Raw genomic sequence first — 23,754 nt, forward strand, 5'->3', positions numbered from 1 at the left:
CAATTATCGTTAATAGTAATTTGGACCCCCAGTATAAAAATCCCGCGTCCGCCACTGATGTGTGCAATGTGTGTTTACATGCAAAATGTGTGAAGGTACTCAATTTATAAGTAAATATTTGGAATTTCAATTATATAGGAGTACTATTTTTTATATGAAATTCAAATTATGAAATTGAGAAAAAATGGAATGGTAATTCAATTTTAAATCTTTTTTTTTTTTCGGTACCAAACATTGTGGTTATGGAATAGAAGATTCCAATTCCACAGACCCAAGTCTGTAATACCGAACAGCGGAGCTTGTACGGATTTTGTTTTATTTCTTTGTAATTTCAATTCTATAATTGTGTTCGCATATATTCCTTCTACATTTGAGTAGTATTATACCTAACAAGTTAATGTATCCGGTTACAACAATTATTATCCATATATTTATCATTGAATTTATTCTATTATTCTTGCAAAACTAAAGCATGAAAAAAGAATAAAAAAAACAATTCCAAGTTGTACAAAGTCATGTCTTTATTAGCTATTTTTTCTATAATTTTTTTCTATACAGTTTAGAAAACCAAAATAGGAAGAAAATAAAAATCCGATACTAGAATGTCGCCAACATTCTATGTACAAAAATGTATAAATACACCTCTATAGACGTTAGAGTTATCCCCCAAAATTTGCGACGTTGTCAGTTGCAAAAAGCTTTGAATTCACTGCAACTGCCAAGTCGAGCCATATCCGGCTAATGGCTGTCTTCTTTCACGGCTGCCTTGTTAGCTCTAGTACGCTTGAAATCTTCCATGCCACGGTATTCCTCTCTCAGCAGCCTATCCAATTCAGGGTGTTTCTTCACTGCCTCTTTCTCATCCCGTGCCTCCCGGAAATGATGAAATGCCCTGCCAAGTCGAACTGAGATTGTGAACACGTCTAAGTGACTGTGAACAAAGATTGTGAAGATGTAGCAATTACCAATACTTCTCCAGGCCATACAGGTTCCCTTTTTCATAAAATTGGAGTGTCAGCTGCTCAAAGTCATCATACAGATCCCCTTTGAATTCCTTCTCCAATCCATAACTGAAAAACAAAAAATTGAGGGCTAGAGAATCCCGTCTAGGAAAGACTGAAAGACGGCTGTTTGTAAGAGAGAAAACGAAGAGTACAACTCATGTACCTATAGAACCGGAATAGGCATTCTGTTCCATAATTGTAACCAGCAGCAGCATCTTCTAGAGCCAGCTTACGGAACTCGTTGTACATGGAAGGGGCAAACATGTTCCTTAAGAATAAACACCAAAACTTGTACAATGTGTTCATCTCCTGCAAGTAAACAGGCGTGAAATGCATCAGCCTCAGCAAATTAAGGTTACCACATTCCAAGACCCCGCGCAGTCCAGTCCGATTAGTTGTTATTTAATGGCAAGTGTATGAAATAAAATCACAAGGAGGAAACATCCATTACATCCAAGACCTAAATTCCAACGAAAATATATCTTGGAGGAGTTCAAAGAGAAATTCATCTATAGTTTCCAAGATACCTCACTGCGACCAGTGCCCATTTTCTTTCGTTCACTGAGGCAGCGTTTTTTATACTTGTTGTACCTGAAGAAAGAAAAACATACCAGCTATATGATAGGGGCACAATCAATGAGTCCTTTGGCTAAACATGCATGCTAGCAACTATAGCATAAAATTCCTTAAAATTGTAGTATCTTCTTACAACTGCTGTTTGAAACCATTTTCCTCCAGAAGTTTATGGCTTGCATGCTGAAATGGTGGAAATGACTTTGGTACTGAACCAACCGGAGGACTACTTCCTGAATGGCTTAACCTGAAAATTAATGGGTTTCATCAAACCAGAGAAAAACCTATAATAAGTCTTAATGAAATTTAGATGCTTCACATCTGGTCTGCGCAGATTATTCATTATTTCTTGTGTTTAATAGTAAAATTGTGTGATACTCACCCATAACTATCTGGGGGTGTAGAACCAAAGAAAAAACCAACTGCATCACTAGGTGGACTTCCAGATAACGCTCCCAAGGAGTTCCAGCCACTTACATGGCCTTTAAGATTTCCGTAAAACAATCGCTGGTGTTGCTTCAAGTTACTTTTATTTTGCTTTTTATGTGAGTTGGATGTGGTAGCACCGTGAGCAGAATTTCTGGAGCTGTCATCCCTGTCTTCACCAATTGGCTTATTATGTCTACGATGTGACCTTTTTAAGCTCAGTTCCTGCAAATGGAGTTATATTAAGAAATTGTTTTCCATCAAATAGGATGTGGAAACAAATACGGGAACCTGCTCATAACAGTAAAGGCCATCATTTATCTTGGAAGCATCCTCACTGGATAAGAGCTTTGATTCTTCCCCGGCTCTCCTTTGACTATTCTGCATCACAGAACCTAGTGTCACAAACTTAAAGAATTCAACTGATAATGTCATTCAGTTACAACTTTGTAGTAATTTATTAGGAGCAAAGCATGTCTTTGAATGGACACCTAAAACATCTAGCATAGGCTCCTTCACCTAACAAAATACAGTTGATAATAAAGAGAAACCGAATGTTTCAAAGACATGCTTAGTGTAATTAGATGTGGGTTATAATCAATATCTGTTCAACCAAATGAGGAGAATGAAGGAAATAAATAGAAGAAATATAGAGCTCTAAATAAGCATTTTCCCAGTTCAACCATGTTATTAAGAGGTAATAATATACTGCGAAAACAAAAGATGATTTCATATAATGCAAATCTATTTTACCCTATCACTGAACCTCAAATAAATACGGAGTAGCAGACATAACCTAATTGAGAAAATATCAGTAGAGCAATAAGCATTCTAAATTAATATTACTCCGCATTAAATAGTAGTAATAGGCTAGCAGAAAGTCTCAAACAAGCTTGGCAATGAGTCATGGCCTCACTTGAGTGACAATTACAAGCCTCTCGACAGCTTGATCATTAATACTGATTTCCTCATCTTCATCATCAATCCTGCATACACCCAAAAATTAAATGCACAGAGCACCTATCATGAAGCTTTCACGCAACAGGGACTAGGAAAAAACACAAGCAATTCAAAAGGCAGTAGAATTCCAGAAGGATGTACCCAGAGAAAATGAAAACAAAACAATAACCAGTAATTAAAAGGCATTCACTATGCTCGTGATGGAAAAAGGTAACAGTAAGATAAACTAGATGTGACATATCAAAGTTATATCCAAAGCTTGTGGAAAGATTTAACAATGAAGCCTGAACAAGTGATGTTCAACCAATTATCACAAAATTACATCATGTGGATCTGTAGTTGAGAAAACTTTTCCAGTGATCACCCAATTATTGCACATGAAGCAATACTTCGTGCATGGTTTGTAGCTTCTCAGTTGCTGATATTGTCCATAATATCACAGATCAACTGCTTGCATAACTATTACCTGTTTATAATTTATAGTTGCAGAAGCTGTATTATTAAGTAACGTAGAAACAGAAACTCTGTAACTACTAGAAAGGAGGCTTATTTTAAATATATAACTACTGGTGCATGGACAGAATTGACACAAACAACTTGAAATTTATGTATAACACCTCTACTTGGAAGTTGAGAAAGGACATAGCCAAAACGTATTAAGTGGATCCAAGGGAGACAAGAAAATATAGTAACTTGTATTTCATTAAAAGGAATCAACAAAACCCATAGACCTTCAATGCCAAGGAGAATTAAATCATTTACCGAAGAAGGTACAGGAATGTCTGTGCATATCAGTCATCAGAAATCAACGTTTAGATATAGTGAAAGAACACATGTCATGAGAAATTTGGTATGGAACAATATATGTTTGCATAACCAAAATTGCTGACTATCATCCATGTCTTTTACAACGATGAGGCTGCATACTAGATTCATTGTACATGCTACATACTAGATCCTTTGTACATTTCTGCAGCAAATATAATCGACCAATACTTTCCTGTCCATAACAAACACATGCATTTTCTGTTTGAACAACTTTACATGTAACAAAGAAGCGAAAATGCACCCACTTATGCATTTTCCATTTAAAAATTTTTACATGTAACAAAGAAACGAATAGGCGCATCCAACAATTTTAAGATACATATAAATCAAGCAGGAAGAAATCCTATACTACCTTCCAGCAGTAGACGGATGGTCACGTCCTGTTATTTTCTGCTCCAATTCCAGCTCTTCATCAAGCATAAATGTGCTTGAAAATTCATCAGATGACTCACCAAAGTTCTTCAATTTCGGTTTCGAAAGATCCTGCATTTTATTGCTTTTGCCATTTTCTAATAAGACCGACTTCACAGAATCAGCTCCTACAGAATTTTCTTGGAAATTTGATCCATCGCTAAGTACACTAGTATTGTTTTTAGAGCTGGGTTGAGAGCCCTGCTCTAATCTTAAATTACTTTTTCCAGAAGCAACTCTTTGTTCTTCACCATCCTTGCAATGTTCTGTAGAACTTTTAATGGAGCTTCCCAAAGCATCAGAAGCCAATGGCAGAGATCCCAATGAGCTTTCAGCTGGAGGAAGCAACCCAGATGTTCCACCAGGACCGTCTCTTTTATTCTCATTCTGATCATTAATATTCACAGAATTTCCAACTAGGGATGTAGAGTTAGCATTCACAGATTTCGGAATCCACTTAGACCACTCATTGCGTCTCCTCACCTTCTCACCCTGCAGAGATTGAGATCAAACATGCAACAAAGGGTTCAGAAGAAAGGAAGTGAAAATGCTTTCTGTACAATCACCAGAGACGAAAAGACATAAGTGAAAAGTGCCAAGGAGAGGAAATTTATCGAACCTGCACTTCAATGGTCTGTGAAGTTTTCAATGCATCGATAATAAATGGGATATCTTCACTCATTCGTTTAACCTGAAACTCAAAATGACAGGAAAGCTCTTAGTAGCAAAGACTCCAACAGAAACAACTCATCTAGGAGAAGTAAATCAAGTGTAAGAGACAATGGATTTGCAGAGAAAAGAGAAAAAGCTTTTACTCCCTCAGTTCTTTTGTGGGTAGGGGGGATGGGAGGATTTATCCAAAGATAATGAGTTCAAATATTCTCAGATACCTTAAGAAAAAACTGTCATAACATTATGCAGTGTTACCATGCTCAGAGACTGAATAACAAAAAAATCATCACTTTACCCTGTTAAATTTTGCAATGCTTGATACCGGGACCCAGCCATGGTTGTCCATCAAGGAGATCAAGTAGACATCATCACTCCCCAGATTCTCATCACTGCCAAAGTATATTAATGTTAAGTGCAGAGTTATCAGGATAAGTTCTCTCTGTATTTTCTTGCTAGTTTTACCAATCTCAAAGCATGGCCAAATAAAGTTAGTAGCATGTTTCTTGAAATACCATTCAAAACTAAAGAACACTATGAAATTTTTCCCAAACTTAAGCATATGAAAGAGTAATTCAAAGTGCATGGACATCAACTTTAATAAATGCAGCTGATACAAAACAATAGGCTTGAAGACGTGTTTTGGTTCTTATGGGACTAGTTCCAACCCTCCTGCAGCGTAGGCTGAATTTCAGAGGCATGAGATCTGTTTAAATAATTCACCTGAAATAATACTCAATTTGCTTAACAATGCTGGTCCTCAGTGCTTCCAGTGGCGTGGGTGATATGGGAACTCCAGGGCTCAATGGATATGGAACAAAAGATGGCGGATAAGGAACCCTAACAGAGCCAGGGGGGGCAGCAGGATAGAAGAAAGGTCCTGATGGACCTGTTGATAGAAAACTTTGTTAGATAACTGTTCTAATATAAGAATAGAAGAACAAAGTGGGGAGAAGGATAGAAAGAATAAAACTGAAACGGAGAATATAAGATGTCGATTTAATAAAACGATAAGTCAAAAATACATACACAACACAGAACATATACCTGGATAGTTTGGCCCGTCAACAATGCCTGCAGGCCCAAAAAATGGAGGCCTAATCAAAGGTCTTGGCCCCACATTTTGTTGCATATAGAAATTGTGAGAGGCAGGCCATTGACTGTTGTAGGATGGATTCCTTGGTCCATGTTGCTCATTTGTAATACGCCTTCTTCCACCAGAACCAGAATCATGGCCACTCGAATCTGCATGCAATGAAGGTTGAAAATTTCCATTCATTGGTGGAACATAGGCTTTTGCTGGATCAGTACCGGACTTCAGCATTTGAGCATCAGCCCTTGGAAAAGGTCTGGCTGGAAACTGATAATTGGATCCAGGGACAGGAGTTGGTGAAATTGGAACCATACCATGAAAGTGTGGGGTCATTGGCGGCGGAGGGTAAGGACCGTAAGGTGAGGGACCAGAAAATGGAGGTATATTATTTGGGCCATGCTTTGGGCCATTTTTATTGTGATGTGTGGCGTATGGCCTTCGGGGAGACTTAAAGTTACCACGACCATGAAACTTCTGAGGCTCAACAGTAACCTAGATGTCACCAAGAACTGGCAGATAAGCTACCAATTTAAACAAAAGTATACTTGTTCAAATAGATATGTAGGTTCTCAAACAGAACAGAAGTAAGATGAATTAAGTGATATTGTATCACGCATTACATGTCGATATAAGCTGAGCAAAAGGGAAAATATAGTTTTACTAAGTACAACGTGCCAAACCAACAAACATGATAAAAAATGCAATAAACAGTACTTAGATAGTCGAAAACATAATACATTGAAATAATAAATTGAGTAATATAACATAACCTATTGAATTCATATGCTGATTCAACTGCTTATATAGATCATTTCTTTTTACTTACCTGCGCAGAGGATCCTCCAATAACAGTTACTTTAAGTAAGTGATAAGCAATGGGTAAATCCTATTATCCATCAACTAACTAAAACTTCAGACCAATTTTCCATAATAGAAAATTAGGCACAATTCCCATTCTAAAAAGTAAAAAAACTCAGATGTCTCTAGGGTGCATGAAAAACAACGAGTGTTCCATAATCTGAGGGGTCCTATCATTCATCTAAAATCTACTTGTATTACCTTACACACTAGTGATTTTACTGTCTTCAACAATCATATTCTTACTCGCATCAAACTTATATCTAATCTCTGGCAACAGATGAAGTAAGAACCTTCACATGAAAATTTGACCTAGCATTACAAGACTTGATTTCCATCCATTAATTTAGATTATTAAGGTAAAAACGAACTCGCGCGAGTTTAAACAAAATTATACCGATTAATTCACCCTCAACGGATAGAATGCAAATAGCTAGAGCATTAATTAATACAATAAAATAAAATAAAATAAATCAGTAAATTAGAAGAGGATCATCACCCACCGGCGGCGCAGAAGACGTCTGAGGATCAGCACGGCCATCACTCCCGGCCTCAGTCGGCGGAGGAGGCGAGTTGGAGGGGTTCAAAGCGCTAGACCTCGATCGCTGCTGCGCGTCGGATAGCGCCGGCCAATCAGCGCCGGCCACCGGAGACGCGGCGGCCGAAGTCTTCCACGGCGACCTTGGAGGAGCGCCGGAGACGGCGTCAGTTTGATTCTCTGGCCGATCACCGGCATCACTACCCCCATTGTCGCCCATGCCCACGACTGCTTGCTTTCCTCTCAATGAAAGTAATAAAAGGGTTTTGATTGTTGAATGGTGAAAACGAGACTAGGGTTGTAAAAGTATCAGAATTAATGTGTAAAGATTGTGTATTTTTATTTTTGGAGTATCTACTAAAATTGGAGATATGTGAGAGAGAAAAAACAAATCTATCGTCAAATTTCAAATATTTGGATTAAACATATCTATAATTATTCAAAGGGAGTAGAAATAATAAATAAATTATTTTATTAGTCGGTTTGTTGAGATTTTGTTGGATTATTGTTTCCTTATTCTTTGGGATAGAATACAATATATGGTTTCTTATTTTTCATGTTTCTTGGATTTTATAAAAAATGTGTAAAGTACAAATAATTTGTAGATGACAAAGCTTGATTCAACTAAAATAAATCGGATATTAAAAAATGATTTGTATTAGCTTGTTGAATTGGTTCTTCAAATTAAATAGCTAAGGGCATCAACAATTAAAAGTTTTTATATGGCTACTTGAATAACCGATAACTGTAACATTTATTAATGATTATGATCTCAATTTGCATTGAGATGGATTGTCGGTTATAATCGAGAACTTGTTCTAATAGAATCGAAGTAACTAAATTTGATAAATACAACAATAAATTATATTTAGTAGTAATAAATTAGATTTACATAACAAGATATTTGATTGTTTGAATATTTTATATTTGGAAAAATGTCTTTAATCCGAATGATGACAAAAGAATATGGAGCATCATTGACAGATGCATTTCTAGTAGATATGTTTACCGGGACAAATGATTGGTTTGGGAGTTCAACACCATGTTTTGTCTTACAACTTAAAATGTGTTTCGTTCGGCACCATTCCTGGACGGTTAATATTTGACATGATAATTTAGCCCCCACCCCAATGGATATATGTCAAATTATCAATTATCCTTTTCAACCCAAAATGGATTGTAAGAGGGGTCTCATGTTTTTCTTACGTCACACCAAAATAAAAAATGAGAAAAAATACAAAAGGGTTGCGATTGAGATCCTTGCATTTCTGTCTCTCGTGATTGCTTGTGACGGGCTTCAACCAAGATTATAGCTTGGAAAAGACTACAACCCGATGCAGGTCATACATCATAGGTGTGGGCTTCAACCTACACGGTGCTTACAAGATTGAATGTAAAAACTAATGGACTTAGATTGTGAAGGTGAGGTTTTGTCCCCAAAATTAGTTTTCATTCATTGTTAATTCAAGAATTCATCAGGGTCTATTTTGCATTCGGTTATAAGCAGATCATGTTCCAACTGTGTTTTTTCACATACTAACTTAATAATAACAGATGTTTTATGCAGGACAACTAGACAAGTCATGTGGAGATAGATACTTGAGAAGGATCAAGCTAACAAGTCTGAGTGTTGAAGACAACATGGTCCACACAGATGATGTCAATGTTTAGATATACGGAAAACGCTCTCTCCATAACGTTGCGGGCCTTGGTATGTTTCATTTTACATCAGATCATATGTATTGACGAACAGTTATGTGTGTCCTCATTCCTTTAAGTGGTATCACCCTTTGTATAACGTTGGAAAGCCCTCATTGTTGGCATATCAGTTGTCACAAAAATAATACTCCCTCCGTCCCACAAAATTCGTCACCATTTGACCCGGCACGGGTTTTAAGAAATGTAGTAGAAAGTGAGTTGAAAAAGTTAGTGACACGTGGTTCCTACTTTTATATATTAGTTTTAAAATAAAATGTGAGAGGGAATGAGTTGGTGGAATGTGTGGTCTACTACCAAAAATGGTAAAAGTGAAAGGTGACAAATTTTTAGGGACGGACGAAAAAAGAAATATGTGACAAATTTTTCAGGGACGGAGGGAGTAATTCGCATGCCATGTAGAGCAACAAAATTTGTAATAATTACCAATTTTTCTGTGTTTTTTATGATATAAAATTATTGAGACACGAGTACATACATGAAACAAAAGCACAGGGCTACCATGCTACACCTTTTTGCACTTTTAGCTGGTTGATCTTGTGGCGACATATCAAGGGACACTAAAATCGCCTAAGGAGTCACCTTCCCATCCAGTCAACACATAAATGAAGTTCATATTTGGGTCACATTAGCCGGTGTGTTTGTGTTTATGGAGATGTTTCCCTTTCTCGTCTAGCAACACACTTCTCGGCACTGCTCACATGCAAGTCCATATATGCCATGTCCAAAGCACCCTCATAGACTTACAAAGGAGGCATAAGAGTGATAAAAATTTGCTCAAATATTGAGCTTGCATTTTAAAATTCTAGTTCCGCTATTGGCTAACAGTTTATACCTTGCCTGGGTGTGATTGTGTAATACATTTGTCAAATATTATGCTTGCATCTTAAATGACATCTTACTCTAAATGACTTTCTTATTCTCTCCTGTCTCCAAATAAAAGTATTTGTCACTCCATCTCTAAATAAAAATCTTATTTAATCATTTCCATCTGTTATTTAACCATTTCCATCTGTTCTGATTATCTGTCCCTAAATAAGAGTGAAATATTACAAACAATATGAATTCCAAATTTCATCTTATTTCATTCACACATCTTATTATAAAACTAATATACATAAATAAAACTCATATTTCATTAACATCATTTCTTCAAACCAAGAAAATAACAAAATATAACTTTTTATTTTGGAACTGAGATCAAACAAACTGATCATGTCTAAAACGCCATATATTTATTTTACTTTGACATCTTGCAAATACAATCAACCAGTCATGACTAACTATTAGACTAGTTAAATGTAGAAATCGTGAGCCAATAAGTGCATTTCCAAGATCATTCCATCTACTATTAGGAAAATAGTCTCCCCATTTCTTGTATGGGCGAAATATTAATTCAACATCCAATTCCAAACAACTAAATTGATCAATACAGAACTTGAGCCACTCTTTCGAAGAACTCATGACTGCAAATAAAAAGAGAAAAATTTAATAATCCGAATTCCGAAGCACACATCCTAGATCGAATTAGTACCAACAGTTTACTACTCATGCTGTCCTAATTTCAATATCTCAAAAGACTATTATTAATATACATATTTTATCATTTTGTCACATTTCATTTCACAAAAGCGGCGAACGACATCACCAATCTTCGCCGCGAAGCTGCCGGAGAACTCTGCCGTGCGGAGAGTCCGGATCCCCTCTCATCGCATTCATCCGAAATATCTCTGCCGCCCTCCTCAGCGCCTCCTCCGCCGTATCCAGCTGCTCCGGCCGCCACACCCCCTCCCCCCAATTCCCATCATAGCCGACGCTCTCGCTCTGCGCCGTCCCATCCGTGGCCTGAGTCACCGGCTTCCTCGTATCGCAAACCTCAATCTCCGACAGCGGAGACGCCTTGTGGTGCTCGTAATACTCCTTGTTGTCCCTCTCCTGCTCCTCCCGCTGCGTCTTCCGGTCCACTCCATCCTCCTCCTCCGGCCACGGGCTCCCGTCGATCCCCGCGCACGTGCTCCGCCGCTTCTGCTGCCCGAACGGGTCGGGCATCGGCCCCACGCCGCTGGACTCCAGCTTCGCCGCCGTCTCTATCGGAGACTTCGGAGCAGTGTATGTTTCGTTGTCTTTGCTCGTCGGCTCGTGCTTCGGCGGCCGCCGCCGCTTCTCGTCTTGCATCGCATCCGTAGGATACACATCCTTAGAAACAAGATTAATCAATTTTATTCAAAATTGTAAAAACTTAGTCAAAACAGATAATATCATACTAATATTGAATTCAGACGTGCATAAATCACTAAAAAATGTGCAAACAATATACAAGGGCAACTCATTAGAACAAAGTCAGTAAAACTTTATCAAAACAGACAATATCATACTAATATGAAGTTCGAATAATATGAAGTTTGGATATGCATAAATCACTAAAATTTAGTTACTCAAAATTAATACAGTACTTCTTCCTCGATGGCGTGGATGGCTGGATCAGCCGTTCTGCCGGAGGTGGTGGTGCAGCCGCGTAAGCTCTGCTGCGGGAACAGAGTGCGGTTGAATTTGGCGGCGGTGAGAGCGAATCTAGATTGCATTTTTCCTCTTAGTAAATTAATTATGCGATCTCACTAGCGGTAGAGCTTATTCGAAATGTTGTCACAATATCCACGTAGCATCTAACTTTTTTATAAGAGGTTGGAATATAGAATTGCCTGCGTTGCTTAGGAATTGGACACGTGTCTAGTTAATGACACGTGGCATTAGTTTCCAGCATATGTTGGCGTCTAGTGTCTTCGTGTCAGTAATGAGGTTTTTTTACCCTCTAAAGTTGTATTAATCGAGTTATGCCTAGAAGATATTAGAACTTTCGCCATTTGTCTTCTAGAGAATCTTTTCTCTCTAGCTCATTCGATTTTTGTGCAGATAATGTTTTAGAAACATTTAATTTGATGAATAAACTTCAGTATGGTACATAATATGCTAGAACTTTCTTAAAATAGTAGTACTAGTAGAAGTTTTTAGAACTTTACTTTTTCTAAGGCAACCTTCTTAATTTGCTTAAATAGGTTTTGTTTGGTGACCGTTTCGTATTATTTGCTTAAATATGAAATGAAATGATATAGAAAAAGGCAACCTTCTTAATTTGCTTAAATAGGTTTTGTTTGGTGACCGTTTTGTATTATTTGCTTAAATATGAAATGAAATGATATAGTTTTATTATTAGTGGGTTTGTTGGTTTCAAGCAAAATTATTTTATTAGTTGGTTTGTTGAGATTAAGCAAATATGAAAAGAAATGATATAGTTTTATTATTAGTTGGTTTGTTGATATTTGGTTGGGTGTTGATTTTTACCAGCAGATATTTTGAAATTATTATTTTCTTATTCTTTGGGAGGGAATATAATATGATTTCTTATTTTCCCGTGTTGAATTGGTTCTTCAAATAATATGAAATTAAACAAAATGAAATGATATAGTTTTATTATGGAGCAGTTTGAATAAAATAAACACTTCATTAATATATTTAAATAATATATATTATGGTTTTTGACTACAAACTTAAATAATAAATATTTTTTAATTAAATGCTTTAATTAGTTTAGAATATTTGTTTTATTACATATATTCTATATAAACAGAATAATAGTATTTGGAATAGATGCCAGCATGCCTCAAGAAATTTTGTCTTTTCACCGGAGGGTGGTGGCAATTGCTCGATAGCGGTAATGTTTGCTCTATCCATCTCTAAACCATCCGCATAAATCTTGTGCCCAAACACGATAAGCCCAATTCCATCGACCATCCCTTATCAAGAAATGACATTTTTCTCGATTTAACATAATAAAAATTGAAGTGACATCTCAATCCAGTGATGATGTCATTAGATATTTCTATTCGTCTCTCTCTGCTGCACCCTGCTTTGTGAGTATAAAAACCTAGTGTACACATTATATTTTGCTAAGTTTGTTTGAGTTTAATGTAAATAGTTGGAGTTAAATTACTATTTAATATAAATTTATATAAAAATAAATTTGATTTTAATAAATGATTAATTTCTTAGAGTTTGCGAGTTTAAGCAATTTCCTAGTGTATAATTTAGTTTCAAAATTTTTGTTACACAAGTTGAGAGTTGAGGGTGTCACAAAAAATAGGGCAAAACCTCTAACAAACAAAATAAAGGAGATTAGAACCTATTTATTTCTTGTTTTCAAATTTATTGATATACTCCCTTCGTCGGTACAAAGGGAGTTTTGATTTGACATGGATTTTTAAGAAATGTAAGTAGAAAGTTGGTTGAAAATGTTAGTGGAATGTGAATTTTATTTTTTTTGTATTAATTTAGTAATAAAATGTGAGTGAAATAAAGTTAGTGGAATGTGGAGTTCATTACCAAAGGTAATAAAAAAACAAATAGAAAGTTTATCAGTAGACAAACGAAAAGGAAAAATGAGATGTTTATTGATTGATGGATGAAATATATCAATCAAGACACGTAATCTTGACAAACTCATGGTTTAGGATATTTAGGTAGGTGATTAATACAAGTTGTTGAGTAATTTGAGGTATAAAGTCTAGGTTTCATCCACTTATTTGCTAATTATAGAGCTAACAGGTTTGTCGAACCCTTGATGCAAAAACAGGTCTAAAACGAGCTTAAACGGAGTTGAACTGGACAATACAGAACCTGCCCGGGCATTTTCTAGGCGAAGAAATACCCGTCCGGGCGTTCTGACTGGAATTGCACATCAAGATACAGAGAGTTCGTTCAGTCGGGCGTTTTCCATCTGAAAAAGCGCTCGCCTGAGCGTTTTGAAGCGAATTGCGGGTTCCATACAAAATGTCCGGTCGGGCATTTTGACACTTGCATATCACCCGATCGGGCATTTTTGACAGCTTCCTTATTTTCCCATTTTTCACCTCAAATATAAAAGAGATTTCATATTTTTTTAACCCTATCTCTGACAACCATGATTTTGAGCGGAAACAAGAGAATGAAGAAGGCCAAGGAGCTTATCCTCTCAAGAGATTGAAGGAGAAGACTCTTCCTTCAACTATGTTCTCTTTCATTTACTTTGTATTTCATTTTATTTGACTTTGATCTTGTTTAGTTAAGTTTCTAGTAAGGATTTGGAGAAGTTTGAGCAGATTGTATAGATTGAACTTTGGTTTAATGCTTTTCTATCTCATATTGTTGGTTTCGTTGATTGTTGAGCTTTTATTATCTAATTGCTTAGCTACCAATTAGATACATTTCTTGCTTAATTAATTGTTGTCATTGAAAAATGCATGATCAGGATAGATGTGCAATCAACAACTCCGTGCAACCCATATGATCGAGAGATGCATGTGCTAGAGAGGGCTTGAGTTCGTAGAATTAGGGAGTCATTCTCGAAGTGTTGGAAGGAGACTCCGACATTAGAGGTCGATCAACTCGTTAGATGCACTCGAGAGAGGGTCTAATCAACCATCTCGACTTTCCTAACCACAATTGAGGCCCAATAGAACTGCATGACCCGTAGGTAATATCCTTGATCCATTCTAACGGATCAATTTCCCTATACTTTCCCAATTTATGTGAAAATCATATTTTATTTGCTTTATTTAGTTAATTATCTTTACTTACTTATTTGTTCTTCATTATTAATTAAGAAAATCCAAAACCCCCATCATTAATCTGGCATTGCATCATAATATTCATTCCAACCTTCAGTCTTCGAGAATCGATAAATATAACTTGTCACGTACTGCCTATCCCATACACTTGCGGGTAACGCTTTTGATTGCTAAAAATAGCATAAGCCAAATCTTCACACTAATTATGAATCAATATGAAAATTAAACTATGTAGTTGAATACGGCAATAACGGACAGAATTTGTCGCAATAACCACCATTACATGCTCTTGAGAAAGAAAGAAAATTGTAGTTTTAAAGTTAGAAAACACAGTGTTAATTTTAGCTTTTTTAATCGACATAGTGTTAATTGCTGTTTCTATACCCTAATTACTCGTTAATTATGATTATGTTAACTAGTTGACGCAGAAACGTCATGTATGTTCGTCTGCTGTAACGTCTTCTGATATGGGCCAAACAATTTTATTTGTATAAATTCATTTTTTGGCGTTCATAGACCACCATCTTTTAATGCGCCACCATTGTCTATTGATTTGTTACTCTTATTTAGTACGGTCACAACTCACAACAATAATGCTAATCATAAATTTAGGTCTGCCTTTTCGTGACCCAATAAAAATATACTATTATAATTAAATATTTGAGCACAATTTATATGGACACACCAATTTTAGGTGATTCCATGAAGTGAATCGAAATTTGGGCACCGATACTATTTCCTTCTATCCATTCATTTCCATAAATTGAGATTCACTACCATATTTATAATTTAATTCCATATTATTAACTAAATAGGGTTTGATCTTGGTATTAATAAAAACGACCCGACTTTTTTCTTTATCTAATATATAATGTCTATCTTATTTTCCTTATGTTAGATTTTCTTTAAAGATGCACTCTATGTAGTAATTTCCAATTATTTCTTTTTCTAATATATAATGTCTACCTTATTTTCCTTGTGTGATTTTCTCTAAAGATGCATATATATTAATTTCCAATTATGTGATGTTTCATTTATTTTATTCGTATGACAATAATGTATCTGTATCATATATTATCACATATATCAATAATGATTTTTAGCCATATCTACATTTGTGACATGCACATCATACCTTTGCAATGTACTCCATAATTGTTTAAGGCATAAAGTAAAAAAAAAAATGATTTAAAATCAGGGGGCTTGGTTTTGTTCTTCAGGATTTTCACTTTATTAACAATATATACATCAAATGTGGATTATTGAGCTTTGTTTTACACACATTATTAAACAAAACATGCATCCATTTTAGTTACACAATTTCAAAATTACATTTGAAAACCAATTCCATCATTACTCCAATAATACTTAGTAAAATGATTAAGAGCAAAATCCAAAACCAGACTTGGTCAAACTGTCAACCACTTGTATTCCCAAAAAGTTCAAAATGCCCGCGTCAATTGGGAAATTTAATTTTTGAAACCCAAAATGTTGGAAGTTGGAACGAATTTATAACAAAGAATTTCATGTTAGATAACATTACCACTTTTTCCCAAGACATCCAAAAAGCTACTTGTACCATCAATAACAAAACTAAATAGAGAAAGAATAAAAATATAAATCAAAACAGCTTATATACACAAGTCAAAAATCAAAATCTAAGGATTTAATCATACTATTACTAGGAAAAACATGACTAATTCAATCATTGTTAGTCATTACATCAGCAAATCACCCTAAAAAAAAAAAACCTAAATTTTCCCCTCAAATTAACATCACATTAAGTTAGACACTTAGACTAGAGCTCTCCAATTTTTTTTCCTTTTTCCAGATTTCAAATTTAGGGTACAACCGGAGAGGCCGGAGGTACAACTCCACTAAGCGTAGACAGATGATCCACACGAAAGCGCCATCAACAGTATCGCCGCTCTTTCTTCCTCTCTCAACTTGTTCATCAACTTTCCCGATCTCTGCAACACAATCTCGCTTTTGAATCGCATTTTCAAAATCTCTCTGACCTCGTTGCTCCGCACAACGCTCGTTCGCTTTTTCTTCTTGTTTGGCTTCCCCGAATCCAGCCCTAGGAGCTGCCTCCTCTTCTTGTTGTATTTTATCCCGCAGGCATTGCATAGAGACTGCAAATCAAACAGAAAATTTCAAATCAAATCAAACCGTACAATTTTTTTTTTTAAATGCTACAACGGTTCACTTTTATACCTTCGGTCCAGCTGGACCGCCTCGCCATAGCGGAGTTCTCGAGGTGTGACAATCGCTGCAGGTCTTCAATGGAGAAACACTGCCATTTTTCTTCTCAAAATCTTCTTTCTGAAACAGCAAAAGCGAGATGTAAAACAGTCGCGGTTGATTGATGAACCGAAAAAAAAAGTGGATAATGATGCGATCGCTTGATTTCTCACCTTATCTACTTTCAGATCCATGTGATCGGAGTGTGGATTGATGAAATTAGAGCAATGCTTTGAGAATGTTTATCCAGAAAATGGCGTGATCATCGCATGGAGGAAAAAAAGAAAAACTTAAAAAGAAATAATTTGTGAAAATAAATCAATTTTTGGCGAAGGGTTTAGAGTGTGAATGGGCCGAGTGTGTGTAGTGTGTGTGTTTTTGTGGGCTCGGCTAATCTTTTTATATGTCTGTTGACAGAAAATAATAGAAAGCCAGCGATACGCCAAACCCTAGCTGACCTTGTTTTGTGGTAATTGACTATAGTGCCCCTTGATGTTTCAAAATTTGAATTTACAGTGAAACAATCTCGGCCGTTGGTTTCGTGATTCTGTTGTGATGGAATCCGTGCATGACTTTTCATTTTTCGATTTTTGGGGTTTGATGATTTATTGGTCGTTTTATAAGTGATTAATTGAGTGCTTATTATTGGTATCTTGACATTCCTATTATTTGGATATTTTATGAAATAAACTTTTAATATATTAGTACGTATACTAGTACTCCCTGTTCCATAGTAATGGAAATGTTTTTTTTTGGGTACATAATTAAAAAAAAAATGCGTTAACTGAGTTAAGTGAGTGAACAATAAAGTTGAAAATGAAAAGGGTACATAGATGAAGAGATAATGAAATAAGTGAGAATGAATATATTAATTTTTACTAATGACTCCAATACTATAAAATGTACTAAAATAATAAAATTACTTCACTGCTATAGAAAGAAGGGAGAATATTGACCGACTATATAATTCCCAAACTTATAAAACAAAAACGAGGGCCAATTTATTTAGATGGTTCTTTAGCTAGTTTGCAACACAACAAAGTAAACTGTGAACTTATTTTAATGATTCATAATTCATACTATAATCAATCATATACTACTCCACTAATGTTTAAATAAGGTTCGAGAATCTAAAGGGGACAGATGACATAAAGGTACAACTAATAATAACGATTCTGATCATGTTATGAAACAGAAGAAGCTAAATAAGAATCTGCTGCAGTTCCTTGCTTGTACTTTAGAATCAAATATCAAATATTAGTATAGTAGGAGTATGTTTCCATATGCCAAAATCAAGTGTTTTGACTTCTGAAATATCATTGACATTCAGAAATAAAAATAATTCTTGAAAACAAAAGTTTTGGAGCGAATACTCAAATTAAAGCTAAACATTAATTAGTAAGAATGTTTCGCTGTGAGTAGTAAGTAGTAGTACTAGCAAAAAGTTTATAACAAAAAAAAAAGTGAGCATGAATAATACTCTCCGTACAATAAAAATAGCATATTTTTGAATATCAAGAATATTAAGTTACCAAAAACAAGTTGATTGTGAATTCAATGAAGAAATATCAGAAGCCACAGCTTTTGCAAGCAATTTATAGTGTCCTTTGCTACTGATACCTTGTGATTTCTTAATTATGTGATTTTACTGAAAATGAAGCTAACACTGCTAGAAAATACTGCCAAAACTGAATATTACTCCAACATTTGAATTGTAACCTCATAAATACAAGGCCAAATTCCCAATTTCATTTGAGCAAAGCCAATAACGCTGATATCATCCAATATAAGGTATCATATAAAACTCGAGAAGAAATATACACAACAGCAAAACTCAAGAAGAAATAAACACGAACTGCTTAGGCTACTAATCGCTGAAGCAAACGAATGTGCACGAGATTTCATTGTATTTACCAAAATCCAAAAAGAAAAGAAACCAATACAGGACAAATCACATAAAAACGACTCAATTTCAACTTTATATACTCTAGCGGGCATGGAAGATGTTTTCAATATAATATAGTACCACATGATATTCATGCTACCATTGCAGAAAAAGGTATGATAAGAAAAAAGATTTTGCAAATATGGTTCTCTGCAGACAAAAACATGTGAGATAACCGTCTTGACGACGCCACCAGACAATCCCTTTGTATCCCACCACCTTCAGGGAATACTACACCTTGGACGCCATCTCTCATATCCATAACTGGCATTACGATAAGTTAAAAACATAAGAGACCGACAGCCAACCAGACTCCAGATAAAACTCAACCAGCCAGATCCATTGGACATCCATTCAAGTTCCTCTTGAGCTTCCTGTAAATTTCAACTATTTTCATGTTACGGTTGGTCACATTCACGTATACATCACAAGGGAAAGGATCGGAAACTATATGATCAGGTTTAACCATAAATAAATCTACACACAATATTGACTAAGTAGATACACAGAGTGGTTACTAGACAGGCCAAGATAAAAGACTCAAAATGAAAACATTTACTTCACCTTCAACTGAATTGAAAGCCCCCTGTTGGAACAGGTAGGTCGCCACCTCCAAAGTTAAAGCCAGCTTGCTGTGTAGCATCTCCAGCCATGACCTGTTCATCATCGTCTTCCAACCAATATGTTTCAAGAATCTTCACAGATTTCTCATAGATTTCATTGTTGTCATGACTTTGGAGATTTTCAATCTTCTCTAGACCTTCTGCGTCATCAATCATCTGAGCATAGACATTCACATCTCCGGTGTTACCCTGGTTCTTCTCAGCTTCTCCAACCTTAAGAATGTTCTCGAGGCCTTCCAAGCAGACTGTGACAATGCGTGGATCGGGACAAATAAGAAGGTCGCACATCGGCTTTATACATCCCTCACCAACCAAAAACCTGTAGATGTTGGATTAATTTTCAAGCTACACATTCCACGACATGAAATAACTAGGAATGAGGTTGAAAGTTTTTACTTGATCTGGTCTGGAGTTCCACCAGAAGTGGCATTTGAAATAGCCCAGGCAGCCTCTTTCTTTATCTCAAATTCAGCACTTTGAAGCAGAGTAAGAAGAGGAGAGAAAATACCAGCAGCAATCACAGCCTGAACATTAAAATAACAAGCCTTTTAAATTATATGTAGCATTATAACATAAAACAGAAAAAACACTATTTTTCGAGAAGGAGAATAAGCAGCTAGTCCATAGAGAAGCAATTGGTGTAACAGAATACATTTACTGTCTGTATCTACATTTTCCATGCAGTAATGGCAATTAGTTACAATGAAATTGTAGATGACCAGTTCACTTGTCCAAGTTTGGGTACCTGGATCTGGTCCTTATTTCCTGCTGTTATGTTTGAGATGGTCCAACAAGCTTCTTTCTTGATACTTTTCTTATAATTTTGTGTCAACAAGTTAAGCAGGCAAGGAAGAGCCCCCTTTTCAATGATGACCTGAAAATGATTGCAAAGATCCTGAGTGTCTAGTTTAAAGCAAAGCCACTGCGGACTAACAACAAAATTATTGCCTTCCCGAAATAAAGTGCAGGTAAACAATAAATATCAATTTTTATATCACTAAAAGGTCGCTTTTGTTATCACATGTCAACATATCCTTACACGACAAAAATCAGTGTCTTCCACACAGAGAGTGGCGGAAAAGACATGCAAACAATCATTGAAAGTAATCCTAGGATGAACTTTCTGTTGGGAAATAAACAGTTTTATAACTAATCGGAGAAATACGTCTGTCTAAATACCTGAGTCTGGACATCATCACCAGTCACAATATTTCCAACAGTGCGCAGGGCAGGTATCAAAACAGATGGTGATGGGTGTCTGAAAAGACCCAGAAAAGAATAAATAGAAAACAAAATATAATCGTCAAAAGTGTACCAAACTAATAAATTAACTGATATAACTAGACAAGAAATTTGGGAAGAGTAGTAGACACTCTGCCACTTACAGTAAAAGCTCAATAAGACGAGGACAAACATCAGCATCAATCACAGCTTGGATTTTCTCATTAACACCATCAGATAGATATGAAAGTGCCCAGCATGAATCTGTTAGGACCTCTTCATCATTCATATGAATAAGAAGAGTAAGAGCAAGGAGGGCGGGCTTCACCTGGTCAAGGGTTTAATCATGACATGTTATAGGCTATCAAATGGGATTGGCAGTGAAAAGATGCACAAAAATCTGAAACAAACTACTGAAAGACAAACCTGTTCAAATGGAGGCTGTGGCTTTCCCCTACAAAAGTTTGACAGAGTCCATGTTGCATTTCTCAGCATGGATAGTTTCGATTGGTCACTAAATTGCGACAACAACGGCATTAAAGCCCCATAACCGAGAACCAGATCACGACATTTTGGTGAGTCACCTGCAACGTTTCCTAAAGCCCAGACTGCCTGCATAAGAAGTCAAAGAAAATCAAATGATATAAAAGTAACAAGTTCAACATAAATCATTTGTGCGTGCCACTGGCAAAGTGGCAATACAAGCATAAAAATAACAATATATATACATCCATGTATGCATACCTGTTCGCGAACATCATCACTTGGAGAAGTAAGAAGTTTCACAAATATTGGGACAGCGCCATGATCAATCACAACCTTGGTGTTATCAGATGTTCCAGAGGCAATGTTTGTGAGGGCCCATGCTGCCTCAAACTAAATAAAGGAAGAAGTCATCCATCATTTCATAATCAAAAGTCATAGCAACTATTCATCAAAATAATACAAAAACATCCACCACAACATACCTGAAGCTGCGGATAATCGTCCCTTGCAAGAAACTCTACAAACCTAGGAACAACTCCGGACTGTATTACTTCCTCAATCGGCGGATTTCGCTCTATTATAACAAACCATAATAAAAATAATTCAGGTTGAGCTCGAAAGTGAAAACAATAAACCCAAATTGTATCACTAAGTAGAGCTTTCCGATTACCAATTGAAAGAAGTTTCCGGAACTGAGTTGTGGACTCCAGTTGCCGCGGACCATCGTCAGACCAAACACCATCAATCAATGCTGGAAGACTTTCAAGCTGAAAAGGGCACGGCATGCACGATGCAACCAACAGCTCAAAATTAAAATGTAAAAGTATCTCACAAATCGCGACATGAAGTTTCTTTTATCCCTATTGATCCAACTATAAGATGCTAGGCAGACCTAATTAGATAACTTAGACATTTAATCACCAGATCATATATGACAATTACAAATTTTATAATAACAGACAATAAATTCAATAGCAACAAGACGAGCAGATTCGTGAATCAATAATCAATCCAATTCGATCAGATCCAAACCTAACTTTAATTAAAGCAAAAAAAAACGTTGAACAACCAATACCTTCTTATCAAGCTGCGGAACGTTGACTGCAGAGGGTAGCTGCTGAGGTTGAAGCCCCTCCCGCCGCTTTTTTTGCAAATTCTCCTCCCTTCTGTTCTTCCGGATCTCCACCATGTTGTCCTCCCGCCTCCGGCGACCCTCCTCCGCGTCGACCGCCACCTTGTAGCGGCTCCGACGGACCTCCGTCCTGGCGTTCGGCCTCAACGACATCGATCAAAAAGGGAGGGGCGAAATTTCAAATCCTAGAAATGGCCGATATTGCACAATAATTGCGTTGCTTTGTTTGGTGTCAGAGGAGAATGGTAGTGCGGAAGAATATTTATGGATACGGACGAAAAAGTTTCAGAATTTGAAGAAGTTCTTTTTCAAATGGAGAGAGAAAATGGGGAGTTTGAGTTGTATAGAGAGAGAAAGCTCGGGATTTTTTTCATGCGAATTGAGAATGGGGCGATGATTGTAGCGGTTCCAACGACCCTCCTCAGCTGAACTGCCCTCTTTCTTTACTTATTTAACGATATTGCCACTCAATTTGAATTTGTGGGCTGCAATCTCCTGCATCGCGAGATTAGGGTAAGATTAGAAGTGAGCGTATGACGGCTGTATATTGATTAAACTAATGGAAACATAATTATTTTTTGTATTTCGGATTTTAAAAATGATGATAAAATTTTCCCTTCATCACTGTTTTCCGGTGATTTCTTGGCATTCTCTCAATTTATTATCATAAATTCGTAACATAATATTCTGTAATTTAAGTATAACCATCTCATCAAAAGTGTTTGTTTATACAGTATATATTATCAAAACGGGTATAGTTTTTAAGGGTTTGGATTAAGATGGAGCATTGAAATTAGAAAATGTCGGATAGGCACACCTGATTCATGCTACGTTACCTGATTTATAAGAGCATATAAAGGAGAGAGGTAAATAAAAAGGTAAACTAATATAACTATCATATTTACTTTTTTTTATGAAATTATTTTTCAAAGGAAGATGTATTTGAGAAGGTATTATACCTTTTTCCATTTTGAAGAGGTATCTTTACCTCTCCATGAATAGGTAAAATCTTATAACTACCATATTTGTTATTCTTTTCATGAAAAACCATTTTCTAAGGGGAAAGGTATTTGAGAATGTTTTACACTTTATGTTTTTAATGCATTTGTACTATTATTTTATTCTTAACAAATAATTTATCTTTCTATATACCTTTTTCCTTTGGAATGTGTAACTTTTTAGAAGGATATATTTTACTTTTTAAGAAAGTAAATACTACATGATATCTTTTCTATATACCTTCTCTCCTTAGAAATGCTCTAAGGGATGATCCTCATACTGTCGAAGAGTCGAAGAGTTTAAAGGTTTTCTAGTCAAGCCAAAAAATAACATGACTGTCTATCCTAGCGTAAAAGTGTATTTATTTTTAATTAATGTTATATGGAGTAGTATGCTGATTAGTTTGATAGTCAATAAGCTAAAAGGTC

The 23,754-nt window shown here is 36.0% G+C and overlaps 4 protein-coding genes and 1 long non-coding RNA gene across 9 annotated transcripts; 1 reads left to right on the forward strand and 4 right to left on the reverse strand.

Annotated features, from left to right (window-relative positions):
• Positions 1 to 503: 503 nt before the first annotated feature.
• LOC125213658 (la-related protein 1A-like) lies at positions 504 to 7,659 on the reverse strand. 4 transcript variants are annotated; one of them, XM_048114319.1, is made up of 15 exons: positions 7,326 to 7,653; positions 6,279 to 6,456; positions 5,919 to 6,116; positions 5,595 to 5,760; positions 5,170 to 5,263; positions 4,822 to 4,893; positions 4,144 to 4,694; positions 2,920 to 2,989; positions 2,295 to 2,384; positions 1,960 to 2,228; positions 1,714 to 1,824; positions 1,532 to 1,595; positions 1,168 to 1,313; positions 966 to 1,070; positions 504 to 892 (listed from the first exon to the last, which is right to left on the reverse strand). In XM_048114319.1, exons 1-15 carry the CDS (start codon positions 7,578 to 7,580, stop codon positions 739 to 741), a joined length of 2,523 nt encoding a protein of 840 aa, XP_047970276.1. In that variant the 5' UTR covers positions 7,581 to 7,653; the 3' UTR covers positions 504 to 738. The 4 variants fall into 4 exon arrangements, with proteins under 4 accessions (XP_047970276.1, XP_047970274.1, XP_047970275.1 ...); XM_048114317.1 differs by having other exon boundaries at positions 6,183 to 6,456; XM_048114318.1 differs by having other exon boundaries at positions 504 to 905; positions 5,919 to 6,456; positions 7,326 to 7,659.
• Positions 7,660 to 8,585: 926 nt separating this feature from the next.
• On the forward strand, positions 8,586 to 10,049 carry LOC125217150. 2 transcript variants are annotated; one of them, XR_007175581.1, is made up of 3 exons: positions 8,586 to 8,782; positions 8,915 to 9,071; positions 9,572 to 10,049. It is a non-coding gene; the product is annotated as an uncharacterized LOC125217150 (long non-coding RNA). The 2 variants fall into 2 exon arrangements; XR_007175580.1 differs by lacking the exon at positions 9,572 to 10,049 and having other exon boundaries at positions 8,915 to 9,158.
• A 494-nt stretch (positions 10,050 to 10,543) lies between these two features.
• LOC125211150 lies at positions 10,544 to 11,728 on the reverse strand. The gene is made up of 2 exons (XM_048110854.1): positions 11,530 to 11,728; positions 10,544 to 11,272 (listed from the first exon to the last, which is right to left on the reverse strand). Exons 1-2 carry the CDS (start codon positions 11,656 to 11,658, stop codon positions 10,721 to 10,723), a joined length of 681 nt encoding a protein of 226 aa, XP_047966811.1. The 5' UTR covers positions 11,659 to 11,728; the 3' UTR covers positions 10,544 to 10,720.
• Positions 11,729 to 16,285: 4,557 nt separating this feature from the next.
• Positions 16,286 to 17,304, reverse strand: LOC125215624 (GATA transcription factor 15-like). The gene is made up of 3 exons (XM_048117092.1): positions 17,094 to 17,304; positions 16,894 to 17,001; positions 16,286 to 16,811 (listed from the first exon to the last, which is right to left on the reverse strand). The coding sequence occupies exons 1-3, from the start codon at positions 17,112 to 17,114 to the stop codon at positions 16,554 to 16,556; spliced, it is 387 nt and encodes a 128-aa protein (XP_047973049.1). The 5' UTR covers positions 17,115 to 17,304; the 3' UTR covers positions 16,286 to 16,553.
• Positions 17,305 to 18,795: 1,491 nt separating this feature from the next.
• On the reverse strand, positions 18,796 to 22,714 carry LOC125210763 (importin subunit alpha-like). Its single transcript, XM_048110344.1, has 11 exons — positions 22,271 to 22,714; positions 21,866 to 21,962; positions 21,678 to 21,769; positions 21,454 to 21,585; positions 21,136 to 21,321; positions 20,874 to 21,037; positions 20,668 to 20,746; positions 20,234 to 20,362; positions 19,885 to 20,012; positions 19,430 to 19,807; positions 18,796 to 19,239 (listed from the first exon to the last, which is right to left on the reverse strand). Exons 1-10 carry the CDS (start codon positions 22,478 to 22,480, stop codon positions 19,432 to 19,434), a joined length of 1,593 nt encoding a protein of 530 aa, XP_047966301.1. The 5' UTR covers positions 22,481 to 22,714; the 3' UTR covers positions 18,796 to 19,239; positions 19,430 to 19,431.
• Between the last annotated feature and the right edge of the window lie 1,040 nt (positions 22,715 to 23,754).

Source organism: Salvia hispanica, chromosome 3, assembly GCF_023119035.1.
Source record: "Salvia hispanica cultivar TCC Black 2014 chromosome 3, UniMelb_Shisp_WGS_1.0, whole genome shotgun sequence".
Classification (NCBI taxonomy): Eukaryota; Viridiplantae; Streptophyta; class Magnoliopsida; order Lamiales; family Lamiaceae; genus Salvia; species Salvia hispanica.

Coding starts and splice junctions, on each gene's coding strand:
- LOC125211150 (XM_048110854.1), bottom strand. CDS start 11,658: ATGCAATCTAGATTCGCTCTCACCGCCGCCAAATTCAACCGCACTCTG. Junction 11,273..11,529: donor TCCACGCCATCGAGGAAGAA/GTACTGTATTAA, acceptor CTTGTTTCTAAG/GATGTGTATCCTACGGATGC.
- LOC125213658 (XM_048114316.1), bottom strand. CDS start 7,580: ATGGGCGACAATGGGGGTAGTGATGCCGGTGATCGGCCAGAGAATCAA. Junction 1,825..1,959: donor ACACCCCCAGATAGTTATGG/GTGAGTATCACA, acceptor ATTAATTTTCAG/GTTAAGCCATTCAGGAAGTA. Junction 1,314..1,531: donor TGGGCACTGGTCGCAGTGAG/GTATCTTGGAAA, acceptor GTTTACTTGCAG/GAGATGAACACATTGTACAA.
- LOC125210763 (XM_048110344.1), bottom strand. CDS start 22,480: ATGTCGTTGAGGCCGAACGCCAGGACGGAGGTCCGTCGGAGCCGCTAC. Junction 21,038..21,135: donor CACAGCCTCCATTTGAACAG/GTTTGTCTTTCA, acceptor ACCCTTGACCAG/GTGAAGCCCGCCCTCCTTGC. Junction 20,747..20,873: donor CGTCTTATTGAGCTTTTACT/GTAAGTGGCAGA, acceptor GGGTCTTTTCAG/ACACCCATCACCATCTGTTT.
- LOC125215624 (XM_048117092.1), bottom strand. CDS start 17,114: ATGGATCTGAAAGTAGATAAG. Junction 17,002..17,093: donor TGGATCTGAAAGTAGATAAG/GTGAGAAATCAA, acceptor TTGCTGTTTCAG/AAAGAAGATTTTGAGAAGAA. Junction 16,812..16,893: donor GCGGTCCAGCTGGACCGAAG/GTATAAAAGTGA, acceptor TTTGATTTGCAG/TCTCTATGCAATGCCTGCGG.